Source organism: Pagrus pagrus (genome assembly GCF_965226575.1).
Source record: "Pagrus pagrus genome assembly, chromosome: 13".
In the NCBI taxonomy this organism is placed as follows: domain Eukaryota; kingdom Metazoa; phylum Chordata; class Actinopteri; order Spariformes; family Sparidae; genus Pagrus; species Pagrus pagrus.
In genome coordinates, this window is record NC_140197.1 from 394,245 (window position 1) to 415,813 (window position 21,569).

At 43.5% G+C, this 21,569-nt stretch overlaps 1 protein-coding gene across 1 annotated transcript; it reads left to right on the forward strand.

The window, feature by feature from the left end:
- Positions 1-265: 265 nt before the first annotated feature.
- Positions 266-9,533, forward strand: LOC311267750 (uncharacterized protein; the record flags this gene model as incomplete). Its single annotated transcript, XM_084370980.1, has 7 exons — positions 266-281; positions 407-552; positions 3,822-3,902; positions 8,525-8,569; positions 8,673-8,735; positions 8,818-8,902; positions 9,380-9,533. 7 exons carry the CDS (start codon positions 266-268, stop codon positions 9,409-9,411), a joined length of 468 nt encoding a protein of 155 aa, XP_084227106.1. The 3' UTR covers positions 9,412-9,533.
- Between the last annotated feature and the right edge of the window lie 12,036 nt (positions 9,534-21,569).

The window sequence follows — 21,569 nt, forward strand, 5'->3', positions numbered from 1 at the left end:
GTCATTAGTTTATGCAAAACTTTAATGCTTCTATTTATGTCCTTTTGTGTCACAAAGACCTGATGAAGAAATGTTAAGATTTTAAGCATTATTAGTGTTATTAGACTGCAGATCTACTGCATGGTATGAATAATGACCAATAGGTAGCGACAGGATGAAAAGGCGTCGTCTTGTACTTTAATGATTCGTGGCTCACTGATAGACTCAATGAAGTGACAAAGTACACAGAGTAGGATACAAACAAATGGTTTAAGATGGTTAAACCATGGTTTGGATTGATAGTCAGAGTTTTAGAGACAAAGTGCTGATAATTATAACACACATTATGTCTGTTAAAATGGTCCAGGCTTTACAGATCGTAGACAAGAGTAAAAAATAAAATCCTTCTCACTTCACTCTGTTACAGACCTTCCAAGTCTTCTGTGTGAGGAACTGGCCATAGAAACAGAGGGAGAAGAGGAGGAGGAGGAGCAGTTGAAGCTGGAGAGTAGGCAGGGAGCGGAGGAGGCACAGGAGGTGCAGATGGAAGAGAACAAGATGAAGAACAATGAGGTAACATTTGCTGATATGCAAGAGAACAAAGACACACAGACACAAAGTTTAGAAGATGTCAGTGAGTGGTTTGAGGAGGAAAAGAGGTGAAAGTGGAGAGCTCAGAGGACAGCTGGGCTCTGTCAGAGTCTGTCTATCTGGGCTGTGGAGGGACTGGGCTGTACTGCCCTCAGCAGGGCCCACAGCCTCTCGAGGTGAGAATAGAGTGTCACTGTGTACCAGCCGCACACTGTAATCATATTGACATGACATATTTCAGTGTTTCCCCTAGGTTGACGGGTTTGGGGGGGGGGGGATGTACATGGATGTACTCTGTTCTGTGCTTGAACTAGCAGCGGCAGAGATACTCTCGCAACTACCATGGATTAAAGCAAAAAAAAATTCTTTTGACTGAAATGTTTTTTCAAGCTGTAGCCAAGTCATTTTCCCAATTTGTAATTTGTGAAACATGTTACAGGGCATTTTACTTGACACGTGCTAAAAAAAAAAAAGATAAGATGTACAGCCTCACCCCACACCATGTTCTCTAATGCAGACATCAAGTTTAAATATTTGAGCGTTTTACAGGAGGATGATCTGAACAGCTGTTCTATTCACACTTAAAATGTTTTTTGTCTTTTCAATGTAATTTTCAATCTATGAAATCAAACTGTGTCTTTATTTTTGCCAAGCTTCTCTCAAGTTTTACTCTTTCAAATAATCAACCATCTACAGAACTTTTCAGTACGCTATTTTTAGGGCCCGAGCAGGGAACCTGCAAGGACCCTATCTTATTATTAGGGCCCGAGCAGGGAACCTGCAAGGACCCTATTGTTTTTGTAGTATTTCTTATTAGGGCCCGAGCAGGGAACCTGCAAGGACCCTATTGTAACTGTAATGATTATTATTAGGGCCCGAGCAGGGAACCTGCGAGGTCCCTATTGTAATTGTAATGATTATTAGGGCCCGAGCAGAGAACCTGCAAGGACCCTATTGTTTTTGTAATGATTATTATTAGGGCCCGAGCAGGGAACCTGCAAGGACCCTATTGTTTTTGTTGTGTTTCTTATTTATTAGGGCCCGAGCAGGGAACCTGCAAGGACCCTATTGTAATTGTAATGATTATTATTAGGGCCCGAGCAGGGAACCTGCAAGGTCCCTATTGTAATTGTAATGATTATTAGGGCCCGAGCAGGGAACCTGCAAGGACCCTATTGTTTTTGTAGTGTTTCTTATTAGGGCCCGAGCAGGGAACCTGCAAGGACCCTATTGTAATTGTAATGATTATTATTAGGGCCCGAGCAGGGAACCTGCAAGGACCCTATTGTAATTGTAATGATTATTATTAGGGCCCGAGCAGGGAACCTGCGAGGTCCCTATTGGAATTGTAATGATTATTAGGGCCCGAGCAGGGAACCTGCAAGGACCCTATTGTTTTTGTAATGATTATTATTATTAGGGCCCGAGCAGGGAACCTGCAAGGACCCTATTGTTTTTGTAATGATTATTATTATTAGGGCCCGAGCAGGGAACCTGCAAGGACCCTATTGTTTTTATAATGATTATTATTATTAGGGCCCGAGCAGGGAACCTGCAAGGACCCTGTTGTAATTGTAATGATTATTATTATTAGGGCCCGAGCAGGGAACCTGCAAGGACCCTGTTGTAATTGTAGTGATTATTATTAGGGCCCGAGCAGGGAACCTGCAAGGACCCTATTGTTTTTGTAGTGTTTCTTATTTATTAGGGCCCGAGCAGGGAACCTGCGAGGTCCCTATTGTTTTTGTAATGATTATTATTAGGGCCCGAGCAGGGAACCTGCAAGGACCCTATCTTATTATTAGGGCCCGAGCAGGGAACCTGCAAGGACCCTATTGTTTTTGTAGTGTTTCTTATTAGGGCCCGAGCAGGGAACCTGCAAGGACCCTATTGTAACTGTAATGATTATTATTAGGGCCCGAGCAGGGAACCTGCGAGGTCCCTATTGTAATTGTAATGATTATTAGGGCCCGAGCAGAGAACCTGCAAGGACCCTATTGTTTTTGTAATGATTATTATTAGGGCCCGAGCAGGGAACCTGCAAGGACCCTATTGTTTTTGTTGTGTTTCTTATTTATTAGGGCCCGAGCAGGGAACCTGCAAGGTCCCTATTGTAATTGTAATGATTATTAGGGCCCGAGCAGGGAACCTGCAAGGACCCTATTGTTTTTGTAGTGTTTCTTATTAGGGCCCGAGCAGGGAACCTGCAAGGACCCTATTGTAATTGTAATGATTATTATTAGGGCCCGAGCAGGGAACCTGCAAGGACCCTATTGTAATTGTAATGATTATTATTAGGGCCCGAGCAGGGAACCTGCGAGGTCCCTATTGGAATTGTAATGATTATTAGGGCCCGAGCAGGGAACCTGCAAGGACCCTATTGTTTTTGTAATGATTATTATTATTAGGGCCCGAGCAGGGAACCTGCAAGGACCCTATTGTTTTTGTAATGATTATTATTATTAGGGCCCGAGCAGGGAACCTGCAAGGACCCTATTGTTTTTATAATGATTATTATTATTAGGGCCCGAGCAGGGAACCTGCAAGGACCCTGTTGTAATTGTAATGATTATTATTATTAGGGCCCGAGCAGGGAACCTGCAAGGACCCTGTTGTAATTGTAGTGATTATTATTAGGGCCCGAGCAGGGAACCTGCAAGGACCCTATTGTTTTTGTAGTGTTTCTTATTTATTAGGGCCCGAGCAGGGAACCTGCGAGGTCCCTATTGTTTTTGTAATGATTATTATTAGGGCCCGAGCAGGGAACCTGCAAGGACCCTATTGTAATTGTAATGATTATTAGGGCCCGAGCAGGGAACCTGCAAGGACCCTATTGTTTTTGTAGTGTTTCTTATTAGGGCCCGAGCAGGGAACCTGCGAGGACCCTATTGTAATTGTAATGATTATTATTAGGGCCCGAGCAGGGAACCTGCAAGGACCCTATTGTAATTGTAATGATTATTATTAGGGCCCGAGCAGGGAACCTGCGAGGTCCCTATTTTAATTGTAATGATTATTAGGGCCCGAGCAGGGAACCTGCAAGGACCCTATTGTAATTGTAATGATTATTATTAGGGCCCGAGCAGGGAACCTGCAAGGACCCTATTGTTTTTATAATGATTATTATTATTAGGGCCCGAGCAGGGAACCTGCAAGGACCCTGTTGTAATTGTAATGATTATTATTATTAGGGCCCGAGCAGGGAACCTGCGAGGTCCCTATTGTAATTGTAATGATTATTATTATTACAGCAGTTGAAGCTGGAGAGTAGGCAGGGAGCAGAGGAGGCACAGGAGGTGCAGATGGAAGAGAACAAGATGAAGAACAATGAGGTAACATTTGCTGATATACAAAGACACACAGACACAAAGTTTAGAAGATGTCAGTGAGTGGTTTGAGGAGGAAAAGAGGTGAAAGTGGAGAGCTCAGAGGACAGCTGGGCTCTGTCAGAGTCTGTCTATCTGGGCTGTGGAGGGACTGGGCTGTACTGCCCTCAGCAGGGCCCACAGCCTCTCGAGGTGAGAATAGAGTGTCACTGTGTACCAGCCGCACACTGTAATCATATTGACATGACATATTTCAGTGTTTCCCCTAGGTTGACGGGTTTGGGGGGGGGGGATGTACATGGATGTACTCTGTTCTGTGCTTGAACTAGCAGCGGCAGAGATACTCTCGCAACTACCATGGATTAAAGCAAAAAAAAATCTTTTGACTGAAATGTTTTTTCAAGCTGTAGCCAAGTCATTTTCCCAATTTGTAATTTGTGAAACATGTTACAGGGCATTTTACTTGACACGTGCTAAAAAAAAAAAAGATAAGATGTACAGCCTCACCCCACACCATGTTCTCTAATGCAGACATCAAGTTTAAATATTTGAGCGTTTTACAGGAGGATGATCTGAACAGCTGTTCTATTCACACTTAAAATGTTTTTTGTCTTTTCAATGTAATTTTCAATCTATGAAATCAAACTGTGTCTTTATTTTTGCCAAGCTTCTCTCAAGTTTTACTCTTTCAAATAATCAACCATCTACAGAACTTTTCAGTACGCTATTTTTAGGGCCCGAGCAGGGAACCTGCAAGGACCCTATTGTTTTTGTAGTGTTTCTTATTAGGGCCCGAGCAGGGAACCTGCAAGGACCCTATTGTAACTGTAATGATTATTATTAGGGCCCGAGCAGGGAACCTTAGCCACTGTGCCCACACCATAACACTTATGGATATGAAACTCATAGGGGTGGTATAAACTGGCCCCTGTAACTCACACACCAAAAATGACCAGCAGGTGGCACTATTATCAACACAGAACCGTTTTTGCCTAATAACTCCCACATAACATGGTGTGCATTGTTAAACCTTATATCCACGTGTTCCCTGCATTCATCTGAATTGTGTGATGTAGGCCACGCCCACTTTCGCGGTAAATTTCCATTTGCAAATTCCGGAATGTCACAAACCTACTTTTTCGAACTCCTCCCACCAAATTTCTCCGATTTGCACAAAACTTTGCACACAGCATCTGTGGACCCTCCCGACAAAAACTTATTAAAAGAATTGTGATAGTCCAAAGCACGCCCAAAATATAAAACAACAATTTCCTGCACATTGTCGTCAAACAGACAGTCTTCCATATCTTGATGAAATACAATCCTATTAACACGAAAGTTTTTTTAATTGTGTTCCATGGCCCAATGACGGTTTGTGAAAAATTTGGTGCAAATCGGCCAATAGGGGGCGCTATTATTCCTAAATGACGGAACAACAGCTTAACTGCCTTGACTTTTGATTCCTCAATGGAAGCTGTTGCATGTACAAACCCCGACAGCAGCATGCCCCGACGCGCGTGGACTGCGAGGGCCCGTTCATCGCTGTTTGCAGCTTTAATTATTATTATTATTATTATTATTAATATTGTCTAAAGTGAGCATCTTATCATTTAACAAAAAAATACATCATACAAACAGCAACTTTTGCAGCCTTGTCAGTCTGATGGCAGTTATCACCTTTCTGTCATCACTAACATACTGTTAATAATCAAAGGAGCTCTGAGGCTTTACATTTGTTCTATATGTTATAATACAAGATTTCAGCAATGAGCTACAATCAGGCTACATTCATGATTCTGTACAGTCAAACTAACCAAAAACTTCTTATTGATCTTATCTCATTGATCATCATTATAAAGTTTCAGGGCGGTCCTGTAACCATGGTAACTCACGGTGCCAGAGGGGAGGGAGAGACGCTGAATGAAGCCGTTTATTTAGCCGTATATACTGCAGACAAAGTCCAGACTATAGTTGTTGTTTCACACATGTAAACAGGTAAAAACAAACAAAATCTAGCGAGTATAGGGCGTATACTGGCGTATCACACAGACTAAACCACTGGATCTACCCCCCACCGAGGCTGGCTCTACGCAGGGGCAAGAGGGGGCAGCGCCCCCTCAAATAAATTACTTGCCCCCTCAAATCAACATCTTAGAAGTTGAGAAAGCACATTTTAATATACTCACAAAATTAACATATTACAACTTGACAACATGATCTGCAGTAGCAGAAAAATCCGCCGAAAAAGGGACACACACGATACAGTATCAGCTTCATCTCTCTGTCCCTCCGCTGTGCGTGTATTCACAGGCTGCACAGTACACACACACACACACACACACACAAACACACGGACACACACACACACACCCCTCCCCTCCCCTCAGCCCTCAGTAAACATCCAATCACTGTTGCGGTAAGACTTTGAAGAAGCAGCAGCGTTACAAGCACAGAGATGAGTGCCCACGTCCACTGCATGTGACAAACTGAAGACAAATGACCTGTGTCTGACAGACCCCTACGTAAAGCCCACCCCAGGCTGAAGTCCTGCACTGTTTTGTTTCACACAATCACAGCGTTTTTTTTACAAAGCCAGCTCACTTATTTTCTGCTCCAGCTTCCAGCAGCTCACAAAGAGAAAGTTAATGCTGTGTAATGCATTGGTTTTTCAGAGCTTTTAAAAAGTGTAGTGCTGCTCCTGCATGTACTAAGAGTAGTAGCAATGATGCTGCTGCTAGTACATCAGAGACAGCAGCTAGCATAACTGCACCGTTAGCATCAGCAAGCACTGCTTCTCCTGCACCTCCCTCCGTCCCCCCAACAAGTGCTGCCCCAAAGCAGCCTGCTCAGCAACCCAGTGACTTAAATGGCAATGCATCATCAGGTGGGACACCCAAGTTGGACAGGTCTGAAGGTAGAGGCCTGACAAAGTGCAATCCACTTCTCCAAGTTGGGGTTGGAGACATAGCTAACAACCCAATTCAATGAAGAAACACTGTTACTATAAGCACAGAAAAAAAAGTGCTGGAGCATGATGTGTACACATGATGCCCCCTTCACATTTCTGACTGCCCCCTCATATATGCCTGCCTAGAACCGGCCCTGCCCCCCACCCCCACCCCCGCGCGCTGAGGACAGCGACTCTGTTGCCTAGTTGTGGCTCGACACAAGAGCCACAACTAGGCAACAGAGTCGCATTAATTCTCCGGCGGAGAATTAATGCTCATTTGCTCATTTATTTGCTCAAACTTGGAGCCATATGTGATCATAATGATGATGAGAAAAGAAAACACATTAACTAAAGGTACAACCTGTACTGAGATTCGAACCCATACTAGCGGATGATTCTGCTTACTGAGGGAGCTGCTCTACCAGGGGAGCTATACATCAGTCATGATGCTCTCATGTGTCTTATAGATCACCGACCCGCTGCCCCAGCTGACACACATCAGCGTCTGGACATACGTGCTGCTGTCGTGTCTTCAACCTAAAAACTGATCTTTATACATTTTTTCGTTAAGTAAAAATCCTCTCTGAATTATGGAACTGATAAGAATCATTTCTTAAATGCTTGTATGGATGTTGAAACTTCTGTAGGCTGTGCGTAATTGTTTCTGCCTCCGCTTAGCCGTGGCTGCAGCGAGCGAGGAAAATCACAACCTCAGATGTCTTTAGGGTATCAGATATTATTATAGGCTATTCTTATATTTAAGCAACATCCAGTCAGGACGTGATATAGGCTCACGGGGGCGGACTGGGACAATAATTCAGGTCGGCAATTTTACCAGTAAACAAATGTTCTTTAAAAAACAACTAATGTCCATATTTTAGCTCTACTGTAAAACAAAGAAAGCACAAGTGATTATCCAAGGTCACCCAGATAATTGAGGTGTCCCACCGCTGTGAAACAATCAGTCTGAATCAATCTGATACGGTTTAGCAGTCCCCCTCTCCATTCACTCTACCTGTGGCCTAAAACAGCGCCACTCTCCATTGCAGCTACATTGTGGTCAAATGTGGAATTGTCCCAAAATCGTTTGAGCTGCAATTCAGTACTATGCTTCCACCTAGTGGCTACAGTTGTCACTTACATTTCACGCGTTGCGTGAATCTCGCTCCCCGCGAGTGAAATGGCCACTTTGAAGTAGTACCTACTGTAGCTGTTGTTTTTTGTCCGTCTGCAGACAGATTTTTTCACTGCGATAGCGTCATAATCACAAAACATATAGTCACTAAAGCATAAAGTGTTCTAGTTGCAGTTGTGTAGTTGAGAACAAAATGAAGGCCAAGTTGAAAGACGGAGGATCTGAGCAAGGGGGCTGAAAGTCTGTCAGAATGTGGTGTCTTCACTACCCACAATACACAAGATGGTGAATAGTTCAGTCTGAGATTCAGGTGTGTTATACGAATGGCAGCTAATGTAGCCTCGTGCCACCGGCCTCAATCAGAGAGAGGAGGAGGCTTCAAAGAATTTGTAACTCCAAACCCTTGGACAATTTTTTCCTTTTCATACGCATTTTCTGACGCAATTTACCAGAGTTTGTGAAACTCCGTCTGGAGCCATGAAAGGCTTTCTATACAACCTTGAGTACAACTTTTCTGATACAAGTGTTTCTGTCGTCATTCAGGTTCTTCGGAAGACCAGTCACACCGAATCACCACATCCCCACATGGTCAGCACGGCGTCTCGAGTTCTTTGGTGTCTGTCTTGTGGACGTGCATTGCATTTTACTCAATACACAATGTGTGTAGTCATTCTAGAATTGCCCTCTTTAGGCAGATGTCAGCCCCCCTCCCCGAGAAGTAAACTCACCTGTTGTCGTTGTCCGAGAATTCTGTGTAAGTGTTAAAGTGTAGTATCCGTGACTTTGGCCAAAGAGCGTGAATACGAAGCACAATGACTGTTTCTTTTCTCCCTCAGTGCAAGGATCCTTTCAACGTTGTTTTCGCTCTGCTGGTGACTATTGTGATTCTCATACTCATCTACGTTTTCTTCGTCACGTGGCGTAAGTATGGAAATTTTCTTTTTGGTTTTGCTACTAACAAAGTGTCAGCGTCACTGTTTGCGTCATTATTCTCAGCCAATTTCTACACCGCCCATCGTGTCCATCGTCAGCGCTCGACATTCACATTGTAACGTGAAGATAGGCGAGACGGTGTAGTTATCACAAATGTCGAGGTCGCAGTTAGTTACCTATTAAATCATCACGCAAAGTTACATGAAATTTTAGGGTCCGTCAGAGGTCGAGGGGTGGGTCACAACATGAAAAGAAAAGAAAAAAAAAAGATGCTTATCTTTTGGAACACAAGTGGAACGTGAAAGATCTTATTGAAATTTACCGCTCTGCTACTCTAACTCTAACCCTAACCCTCTACACGATGATCCAGAAGATTTTTATATTGTCTTCACTCTTTTAAAGCTGAAATCACTTTGTGAATAGAAAAATTTAAAGATGAACAATTGCTGGCGTCTCACTTTGTAGATGTGGTTTCGGGATCCAAACGCCTGCCCTGACAGCTCGACATGAGGAGCGGGGCTCTGGCACCCGTTTGGGTTATGGTCCCCTCAGTTCAGACTCGGCCCTCCCTCGCCTCGGAGATGACCTTGTCCTCGGCGTCACCTGTTTGTTGTGCACGACCAGCGGACGGCGCCACCCTCAGCCGCTGGATGCATTTGCTGTTGTCATGTTGATCGTTTTGAATAAAAATTGTTCGTGAAAGGGTCTTGTGTTCTTTTTTTCCGCGTTCCCGATATGAACACACACGTCAAGTACATTTGTCGAGTAAAATACCAATACCAGGTAGCTCCAACTTTAACAAATTTCAAAGGTAGAAAAAAAAAAAAAAAAAAAGCAATTCACAGTCGGGCTTCCTGACCTCTAATTTCGACTCCAAATACGACATTTAAAAGTACTAATTTTTATTCCAAATTTGTCATACAAATCACTAATGATAACAACATAATAATTAAAACTGCAAGCAGTGATGAACGGGCCCTCGCAGTCCACGCGCGTCGGGGCGTGCTGCTGTTGGGGCCTGCTGCTGTCACTACATGCTGCTGTCGGGGCATGTTCATGCAACAACTTCCGTTGAGGAATCAAAAGTGAAGGCAGTCAAGCTGTTCTTTCGTCATTTAGCAATAAAAGCGCCACCTATTGGGTGATTTGCACCGAATTCTGCACAAACCTTCATTGGGCCATCCAACACAATTAAAAAACGTTTAGTGTTAATGGAACTGTATTTCATCAAGATATGCAAGAGTGTGTGTTTGACCACAATGTGCAGGAAATTGTTGTTTTATATTTTGGGCGTTGTTTGGACTATCAAAATTATTTTAATAAGTTTTTGTCATGAGTGTCCACAGATGCTGTGTGCAAAGTTTCATGCAAATTGGTGAAATTGCCTGGGAGGAGTTCAAAAAAGTAGGTTTGCGACATTTTGCGAATTTGCGAATGGAATTCTGGCATGAAAGTGGGCGTGGCCTACATCACACAATTCAGCTGTAAGCGGGAACACGTGGATATAAGGTTTAACAATGTGCGCCATATAATGTGGGAGTTATTAGGCAAAAACGGTTTTGTGTTGATAATAGCGCCACCTGCTGGTCATTTTTGGTGTGTGAGTTACAGGGGCCAGTCTATACCACCCCAATCAATTTCATATCCATAAGTGTTATGGTGTGGGCACAGTGCCAAATATAAAATGAAACTGCCACCAGAGCGCCACCTAGTGTCGGATCGGTTAGACCTTTGTCAGCTATGCTCAGGGGGGCAGTGGTAATGAACATACCAAATTTTGTGTTAATCTGACCAACCGATGTGGAATGGTCATTGGGAAAAATTTTGCACAGAGCCTTAGGGGATCATGGGGAAGTAGTATCCTGAGTTTCATGTCATTCGGACAAACCAATGTGGAGATATGCAACACTTCCTGTTTGGAACGAAATCTGCAGGAAGTTGTTATTTAATAACTTGAGTATTCTTTGGAATATCAAAATTCTTTTAATAACTTTTTGTCAGGAGTGTCCCCAGATGCCGTGTGCAAAGTTTGGAGCAAATCGGTGAAACTGCCTGGGAGGAGTTCGAAAAAGTAAGTTTGCGACATTTTGCGAGCTAGCGAAAAAAAACGGATACAATAGATCCTCGCACAAGATTCGTGCTCGGGCCCTAATAATAATAATAATAAATAATCCTTACAGATACAATAGGTCCTCGCACGAGATTCGTGCTCGGGCCCTAATAATCCTAGCAGATACAATAGGTCCTCGCACGAGATTCGTGCTCGGGCCCTAATAATAATAATAATAATTAAAACTGCGAGCAGTGATGTACGGGCCCTCGCAGTCCACGCGTGTCGGGGCATGCTGCCGTCGGGGCTTGTTCATGCAACAACTTCCGTTGAGTAATGAAAAGTGAAGGCAGTCAAGGGAAAAACGGTTTTGTCTTGATAACAGCGCCACCTAGTGGCAATTTTTGGTGTGTGAGTTACAGGGGCCAGTGTGTACCACCCCAATGAATTTCATATCCATAAGTATTATGGTGTGGGCACAGTGCCAAAAACAAAATGAAACTGCCGCCAGAGCGCCACCTAGTGTCGGAGCGGTAAGACCTTCGTCAGCCATCCTCAGGAGGGCATTTGCAATAAGTGTACCAAGTTTCATGTCAAGCAGACAAACGGATGTGGAGATATAAATTACTTCAATTTAAAGAGCGCCACCTAGTGGTGGTCGGCCACAATTTGGCACAGAGCCTTAGGGGCTCATGGGGAAGTATTATCCTGAGTTTCATGTCATTCGGACACACCAATGTGGAGATATGCAACACTTCCTGTTTTGACCGAAATCTGCAGGAAGTTGTTATTTAATCACTTGAGTATCCTTTGGAATATCAAAATTCTTTTAATAAGTTTGAGTCAGGAGGGTCCACAGATGCTGTGTGCAAAGTTTGGTGCAAATCGGTGAAACTGCCTGGGAGGAGTTTGAAAAAGTAGGTTTACGACATTTTGCGAGCTAGCGAAAAAAAACGGTAGGCGGATATGGGCGTGGCCTATATCAGGAGATTCAGCAGAATTCACTGAACGCGTGGATATGAGGTTTTTGAATGTGCGACAAAGTATGTGGGAGTTATTAGCCAAAACGCACTTTCCTTGATAATAGCGCCACCTAGTGGCGAAAATTCACAATGACAACAGATTATAAAATTTTTCGCGAGGCCTGATCTATTTACCAAATAAAATCGCGTTTTCATCCATGTTCAGGCAGCGAAAAATGCGATCATTTGGGACAAAGGAAAATAATAATAATAATAATAATCATTACAATTACAATAGGGTCCTTGCAGGTTCCCTGCTCGGGCCCTAATAAATAATCCGAGCAGATGCAATAGGTCCTCGCACGAGATTCGTGCTCGGGCCCTAATAATAATAATAATAATAAATAATCCGAGCAGATGCAATAGGTCCTCGCACGAGATTCGTGCTCGGGCCCTAATAAGAATCCTTTCAGTTTCAATAGGTCCTCGCACGAGATTCGTGCTCGGGCCCTAATAATAATCCGAGCGGATCCAATAGGGCCTCGCACGAGATTCGTGCTCGGGCCCTAATAATAATCCGAGCGAATCCAATAGGGCCTCGCACGAGATTCGTGCTCGGGCCCTAATAAATAATCCTAGCAGACACAATAGGTCCTCGCACGAGATTCGTGCTTGGGCCCTAATAATAATAATAATAATAAATAATCCGAGCAGATACAATAGGTCCTCGCACGAGATTCGTGCTCGGGCCCTAATAATCCTTACAGATACAATAGGTCCTCGCACGAGATTCGTGCTCGGGCCCTAATAATCCTTACAGATACAATAGGTCCTTGCACGAGATTCGTGCTCGGGCCCTAATAATAATAATAATAATAATAATAATAAATAATCCTAGCAGATGCAATAGGTCCTCGCACGAGATTCGTGCTCGGGCCCTAATAATCATTACAATTACAATAGGGTCCTCGCAGGTTCCCTGCTCGGGCCCTAATAAGAATCCTTTCAGTTTCAATAGGTCCTCGCACGAGATTCGTGCTCGGGCCCTAATAATCCGAGCAAATCCAATAGGTCCTCGCACGAGATTCGTGCTCGGGCCCTAATAATAATCCGAGCGGATCCAATAGGGCCTCGCACGAGATTCGTGCTCGGGCCCTAATAATAATCCGAGCGAATCCAATAGGGCCTCGCACGAGATTCGTGCTCGGGCCCTAATAAATAATCCTAGCAGACACAATAGGTCCTCGCACGAGATTCGTGCTTGGGCCCTAATAATTATAATAATAATAAATAATCCGAGCAGATACAATAGGTCCTCGCACGAGATTCGTGCTCGGGCCCTAATAATCCTTACAGATACAATAGGTCCTCGCAGGAGATTCGTGCTCGGGCCCTAATAATCATTACAATTACAATAGGGACCTCGCAGGTTCCCTGCTCGGGCCCTAATAATAATCATTACAATTACAATAGGTCCTCGCAGGAGATTCGTGCTCGGGCCCTAATAATCATTACAATTACAATAGGGTCCTTGCAGGTTCCCTGCTCGGGCCCTAATAAGAAACACTACAAAAACAATAGGGTCCTTGCAGGTTCCCTGCTCGGGCCCTAATAATAAGAAACACTACAAAAACAATAGGGTCCTTGCAGGTTCCCTGCTCGGGCCCTAATAAATAAGAAACACTACAAAAACAATAGGGTCCTTGCAGGTTCCCTGCTCGGGCCCTAATAAGAAACACTACAAAAACAATAGGGTCCTTGCAGGTTCCCTGCTCGGGCCCTAAAAATAGCGTACTGAAAAGTTCTGTAGATGGTTGATTATTTGAAAGAGTAAAACTTGAGAGAAGCTTGGCAAAAATAAAGACACAGTTTGATTTCATAGATTGAAAATTACATTGAAAAGACAAAAAACATTTTAAGTGTGAATAGAACAGCTGTTCAGATCATCCTCCTGTAAAACGCTCAAATATTTAAACTTGATGTCTGCATTAGAGAACATGGTGTGGGGTGAGGCTGTACATCTTATCTTTTTTTTTTTAGCACGTGTCAAGTAAAATGCCCTGTAACATGTTTCACAAATTACAAATTGGGAAAATGACTTGGCTACAGCTTGAAAAAACATTTCAGTCAAAAGATTTTTTTTTGCTTTAATCCATGGTAGTTGCGAGAGTATCTCTGCCGCTGCTAGTTCAAGCACAGAACAGAGTACATCCATGTACATCCCCCCCCCCCAAACCCGTCAACCTAGGGGAAACACTGAAATATGTCATGTCAATATGATTACAGTGTGCGGCTGGTACACAGTGACACTCTATTCTCACCTCGAGAGGCTGTGGGCCCTGCTGAGGGCAGTACAGCCCAGTCCCTCCACAGCCCAGATAGACAGACTCTGACAGAGCCCAGCTGTCCTCTGAGCTCTCCACTTTCACCTCTTTTCCTCCTCAAACCACTCACTGACATCTTCTAAACTTTGTGTCTGTGTGTCTTTGTTCTCTTGTATATCAGCAAATGTTACCTCATTGTTCTTCATCTTGTTCTCTTCCATCTGCACCTCCTGTGCCTCCTCTGCTCTCTGCCTACTCTCCAGCTTCAACTGCTGTAATAATAATAATCATTACAATTACAATAGGGTCCTTGCAGGTTCCCTGCTCGGGCCCTAATAAATAAGAAACACTACAAAAACAATAGGGTCCTTGCAGGTTCCCTGCTCGGGCCCTAATAATAATCATTACAATTACAATAGGGTCCTTGCAGGTTCCCTGCTCGGGCCCTAATAATCATTACAATTACAATAGGGACCTCGCAGGTTCCCTGCTCGGGCCCTAATAATAATCATTACAATTACAATAGGGTCCTTGCAGGTTCCCTGCTCGGGCCCTAATAAATAAGAAACACTACAAAAACAATAGGGTCCTTGCAGGTTCCCTGCTCGGGCCCTAATAATAATCATTACAATTACAATAGGGTCCTTGCAGGTTCCCTGCTCGGGCCCTAATAATCATTACAATTACAATAGGGACCTCGCAGGTTCCCTGCTCGGGCCCTAATAATAATCATTACAATTACAATAGGGTCCTTGCAGGTTCCCTGCTCGGGCCCTAATAAGAAACACTACAAAAACAATAGGGTCCTTACAGGTTCCCTGCTCGGGCCCTAATAATCATTACAATTACAATAGGGACCTCGCAGGTTCCCTGCTCGGGCCCTAATAATAATCATTACAATTACAATAGGGTCCTTGCAGGTTCCCTGCTCGGGCCCTAATAATCATTACAATTACAATAGGGACCTCGCAGGTTCCCTGCTCGGGCCCTAATAAGAAACACTACAAAAACAATAGGGTCCTTGCAGGTTCCCTGCTCGGGCCCTAATAAATAAGAAACACTACAAAAACAATAGGGTCCTTGCAGGTTCCCTGCTCGGGCCCTAAAAATAGCGTACTGAAAAGTTCTGTAGATGGTTGATTATTTGAAAGAGTAAAACTTGAGAGAAGCTTGGCAAAAATAAAGACACAGTTTGATTTCATAGATTGAAAATTACATTGAAAAGACAAAAAACATTTTAAGTGTGAATAGAACAGCTGTTCAGATCATCCTCCTGTAAAACGCTCAAATATTTAAACTTGATGTCTGCATTAGAGAACATGGTGTGGGGTGAGGCTGTACATCTTATCTTTTTTTTTTTTAGCACGTGTCAAGTAAAATGCCCTGTAACATGTTTCACAAATTACAAATTGGGAAAATGACTTGGCTACAGCTTGAAAAAACATTTCAGTCAAAAGAATTTTTTTTTGCTTTAATCCATGGTAGTTGCGAGAGTATCTCTGCCGCTGCTAGTTCAAGCACAGAACAGAGTACATCCATGTACATCCCCCCCCCCCCAAACCCGTCAACCTAGGGGAAACACTGAAATATGTCATGTCAATATGATTACAGTGTGCGGCTGGTACACAGTGACACTCTATTCTCACCTCGAGAGGCTGTGGGCCCTGCTGAGGGCAGTACAGCCCAGTCCCTCCACAGCCCAGATAGACAGACTCTGACAGAGCCCAGCTGTCCTCTGAGCTCTCCACTTTCACCTCTTTTCCTCCTCAAACCACTCACTGACATCTTCTAAACTTTGTGTCAGTGTGTCTTTGTTCTCTTGCATATCAGCAAATGTTACCTCATTGTTCTTCATCTTGTTCTCTTCCATCTGCACCTCCTGTGCCTCCTCTGCTCCCTGCCTACTCTCCAGCTTCAACTGCTCCTCCTCCTCCTCTTCTCCCTCTGTTTCTATGGCCAGTTCCTCACACAGAAGACTTGGAAGGTCTGTAACAGAGTGAAGTGAGAAGGATTTTATTTTTTACTCTTGTCTACGATCTGTAAAGCCTGGACCATTTTAACAGACATAATGTGTGTTATAATTATCAGCACTTTGTCTCTAAAACTCTGACTATCAATCCAAACCATGGTTTAACCATCTTAAACCATTTGTTTGTATCCTACTCTGTGTACTTTGTCACTTCATTGAGTCTATCAGTGAGCCACGAATCATTAAAGTACAAGACGACGCCTTTTCATCCTGTCGCTACCTATTGGTCATTATTCATACCATGCAGTAGATCTGCAGTCTAATAACACTAATAATGCTTAAAATCTTAACATTTCTTCATCAGGTCTTTGTGACACAAAAGGACATAAATAGAAGCATTAAAGTTTTGCATAAACTAATGACGCAGGACGAGTTACCCGTCAGTTTGAACTTTTTCACTTGGTGTGGACCAAATGAACCCAGCTACAGATGGAAAAACACGGCAAGGTTTGATCATAAGTCAGATAAGCCTAAAGGACATAAACCACTCCGACCTCTCAGTTCATCTGACTTGTATTCTTGCTGTGAAGTGAGGTTAAGTTCAGGACAGAAGATCGGGGGTGTGCTCAGACACTCATTACTTTTAAAAGCAGACTTAAAACTTTTCTGTTGCCTTCACAGTGATGTGCATTACATTCTGCCTGGTAGAATTATTTATGTATCTGTCTTTCTGTTTGCATGTTGGGAATGTCAATTATCAGAATAATGTTTCATTATTATTAGAGGTATTTTCTTACAGTTTTTCTTCTGCCTGTCATCCTTCTCTCCATCCTGATCTTCATGTGATGGACACTGAGTTTTCCCGTGTCGCTAGTTTGGCTCGGAAGGAGATTTTTTTGCATTGACTGGATCCTGGCTACGTTTTTCACACTCTATATATTATTGCATCACACATTATATATATGACTTTATTTCAGTGGATTCAACCTTACTCAACTGTAAAGTTGAAGCCCTGGAGGCTGTAAATATTGATCACCTCAGCTGAAAGAAGGGCCTCTCCTGATAATGTAGTAGCAGTTATGTCTTTCATATTTCATGAGTCATGCGGTGACCTGCAGGGTTGAACACAACCTGATAAACGTCATCCTGCAGTGACTATTGTCCCTGCTGTGGAGCGCCGCGTGCCACCTCGCCTGACCGTTCATTAACTGTGCACGGCTAGCAGCGGCTAAACTAGCTAACCTGTCCCCACCTACACAAAACACCGGGTCGTGAATGTTAATAACCCAGGTTTAAATCTTGAATGTGTCTCTGTGGAGCTAAGCAACACGGGGAGCTACACCTCATGTGAGAGATTATCGGCTTTAAATGCATCCAGAAAGTTTTGTAAAGCCGTTTAAAGTTTACTAAATGACACGCAGGTAAAGTCTCTCTTGTGGAAAATAACCAAAGCGAGGTAATAACACATTTTAAATGTCAGCCTTACCAAAGTCTTCAGCAAGTATACAAAAACACAGCTATGCTAACAACACTGGTGGTAGCTTCTGAGCTTTCTGCAGTTAAAATTGATTTCATTATCTCCCCTTCTATCTCCTTCTCATTTCGTTTGTGAACTGTCTTGCCCTAGGCACACATAGAAAGACAAAGTCTCCCAGGTCAGTACTTCAGAGGCTGGAGAGAAGGAGGAAGTGTGAGGGTGTTCAGTCTGCCCAACCAGAATCCCCAACATCAGAGGCCCCAGCACCAGAAGCCCCAACATCAGCAGCTCCCATACCTCTTCAGGATTTAGAGAGAAAACAACTAAATGAAGAAATTTATAATTTAAGAAGAGAAAGAGATGAGGCCATGAAGGAGCGAGATGAAGCCATCAGAGAATTGGAGACGTTGACATTTTCGGTAAACACTGTGAGAGAAAATGACACTAAATGTAAACTCATGACAGGCCTGTCATGGACAGTATTTGACACTCTTCATCAGTACCTGGTACAGTTTGTAAAGTCACAGAAAACATCCAAGCTGTCAACTCAAGACCAGCTCTTTATTACTCTGGTGAAACTGCGGCAGAACCCCTCAACCGGTTTGATGTGTGGAATATTTGACCTGGCACATAGCACTTTCCTTGATGTATTCTCCCGATGGTTGGATTTGATGTACGCCAAAATTTCGTTTTTGATTAAATGGCATGATAGAGAGTGTATCAGAAGCACAGTACCAGCAGAGGTTCTCTTCCAGTACCCTAGAGTGACTGCAATTATCGGCTGCTTTGAGATCAGAATTGAACACTCAAAGAAGCTGAAAACAAGGTTTTTATGGTGCTTATAAAGTGAAGAACACCACTCAGACTAGGAATCAGGATCTGCACATTTAATTACCTATGGGGGCAGCGAGGGACACGGTCAGTGCACAAGGCTGTCAGAGCTCAGTCTCCCGCAGCAGCTCGTTAAATATGCACATGAGGGTAAAATCTCTAAACGGCGGTTTTCGCCGACCAAAACAAACGTAAACATTCAGCAGTGTGTTAGCAATGATATTGTTACGTTTATATACAGTTTAGTACAAAATAACTTACGCTAACTTAACCAACAGACAGACAGCATCACAACCCATCTTACCTGCGCAAAAGCTTCCCGAGTTTTGCCGGGAAGGTGAATAAGCTACGTCACTACAGCGTCTTCGTGTACCGTTAATTAAAGTCCCCCCGCTACAACAGGCCTGGTGATAATCTGCACTGAACAGCTCTTTGTAGTTACTTTTCAAAAACCCACACATGATAAAGGCAGGTAAGCCATGATGTGAAAGAGGATTATTTGAATTTTCAATCAGTGATGAAAAATAGAATCAAATAATTTTAATAAAATTAAATAAAAACATTTTGATTCAGAGAAGATTAAGTTAAGGCTGCATGCTTTCTGAAGCAAACACTGCTTTATGACTACTATATTATACTTTACCTTATAGACAGTGCTTTGAGGAGAGTTTGTATCAGTTTTTAATGTTGTTTGGAGGAAGTGTTCTCATAAAATAAGCTTTTTTTAAAATTATTATTATTTTCATCTGTATATGATTTGCTTGATGCTTCTATTAAACCTCAGGTCTTTGAAAAAACTGACTCAAATATAAGAACTTTCACATTCTCTCTCTCTGTCTCACACACACACACACACACACACACACACACACACACACAAACTTCAGAAACAGTGAAACAGTGTTAGGAACAAAAGATTCTTGCATAAACAACTGAGAAACTGTTTGCATTTCCTTCTCCATGTATTAGTCATCTCAAAATAATTTTAAGGCTCATACAAATATGATGCATGTATTAAATAAGAACCAACTAAACAAACAAACTTAATGTAAAGTGCAACGCTGTTATTCCTCTTTGAGGCATGATTCAACATGAGGGAGGTCTGGAGTGGTGTGAGGAGCATTACCTGTTTCAGAACAACTAGCCAACTAGACCAACTAGCAGTGGAGCTGGTGGTAGTGTGGCTAGGGCCAATGAGTTAAATCTGTTCTTCAATAGGTTTGATACTGCAGCCCTGGCCCCTGCTGGCTCTCCTGTTGACTGTCTCCAGCCACCACAGCTTCTGACCCCCCCTCCTCCTCCTGATAGCACCCCATCCAACTTTATGAGCCCCTCACACCCATCCCCCACTCCTCACACCTCCTCTGGCTCCCATGCTACCTGCCCTCCTCAACTCTCCCCCTCCTCAACCTGCACTGTTTACATCGTCATGTTAGGAGACAGCTGAGCAAACTCCCCGCCGGTAAGGCTGCAGGCCCTGATGGTGTCAGCCCACGGGTTCTCAGAGCCTGCGCCGAACAGCTCTGTGGAGTGCTTCATCGGGTCTTCAGCCTCCAGAGGGTCCCTGTGTTATGGAAGACGTCCTGCCTCGTTCCAGTGCCAAAGACGCCGCAGCCCAGTGGTTTCTCGGACTACCGACCGGTGGCTCTGACGTCACATATCATGAAGACCCTTGAGAGACTCGTCCTGGAGCAGCTCATGCCTGTGGTCAGGCCGCACCTGGACCCCCTCCAGTTCGCCTACCAGCCCCGGATTGGAGTCGAGGATGCCATTATCTACATGCTGAACCGTGTCTACGCCCACCTGGACAAGCCGGGGAGCACTGTGAGGGTCACGTTCTTTGACTTCTCCAGTGCTTTCAATACCATCAGGCCTGCTGTACTGGGTGACAAGCTGACGGCGATGCTGGTGGATCCCCCCCTTGTGTCCTGGATTGTGGACTACAATGAATCAGAATATTTTAAGGCCATGTTCAGTCACAGTATGAATTATCCATCAATAATATTATTTGGATGTTTGGATGGATAAGTAATAATGTGACTAAACATGGCATTAAAATATTAGGTCAAATTATAGTAATCATGACTCAGTAGTACACTTAGACTTTTCATTTTAAAAATTCAACAGAGGATGAGACAGGAGAGAGAGATGAAGAAGCTGAAGGGACAGAGAGGAGGAGAGGAGAGAGAAAGAGCAGGAGAAGGAACCAGTGAGATGCATGTGGAGTCTGACGAATGTTGACCTCGGTATTTCAAAAATCCTGGCTACGGCCCTGGATGTAACATAATATAAACCAACAAGTTGTAGTTTAAAGAAAGATAAATTAATTAAATAAACAGCAAACAAACAAATTAACTGATGGGCCGGCCAAAATAAACAAAAGAAGGGTAGCCACCCAGACCAACCCACCAGAGCCGTCAAATCTGGGGGCTAACCCTCTACCCTACAAGAGGAACAACTAAACCTCCTTGAAATAAAACCGCGAAAACTAGACTGCCGTACCCATCAGATAAACAAACTGCTCCAAAACAAATGATTACAGCACACTCCAAATACTCGTCAGTGAATGAGCCAGCCAAGCTAGCTGGGCTGCTAACTGCTAGTGAAAAAACTGGCTTTTATGGCTCGCTAGCACGTTACCCAGCTTACTTAGCATGTTAGCTCGGCAGCTGCAGGGGAGCTCATAAAGATGTGATGAATTCTGCTGTGCACAAGAGTTTGGACTGATCTGATTGGACCGAGTTATATTGTTAACATTTTTAAATTGCAGTTTAAAATCACAGCGGCTCGGTTCTGTTTTACTCCGTTCTTTTGCACTTTATTCACTTTTAATCATTATGACGAATCCGTTCTGATCTGGATCATCTGCAGACTCACAACATCCACTTTTTCTTACGTTTTTTTTTCTTAATTCACTCATCATCTCCTCCCTCCATGCTGATGATGGAAATCAGGTGAAGTCTCGTAGTCCACAGAACATTTCTGGAGCTTCACAGTAAAACAGAGTTGCAGGACTCTGTTAAACACCTGAAGAAGCTGAAG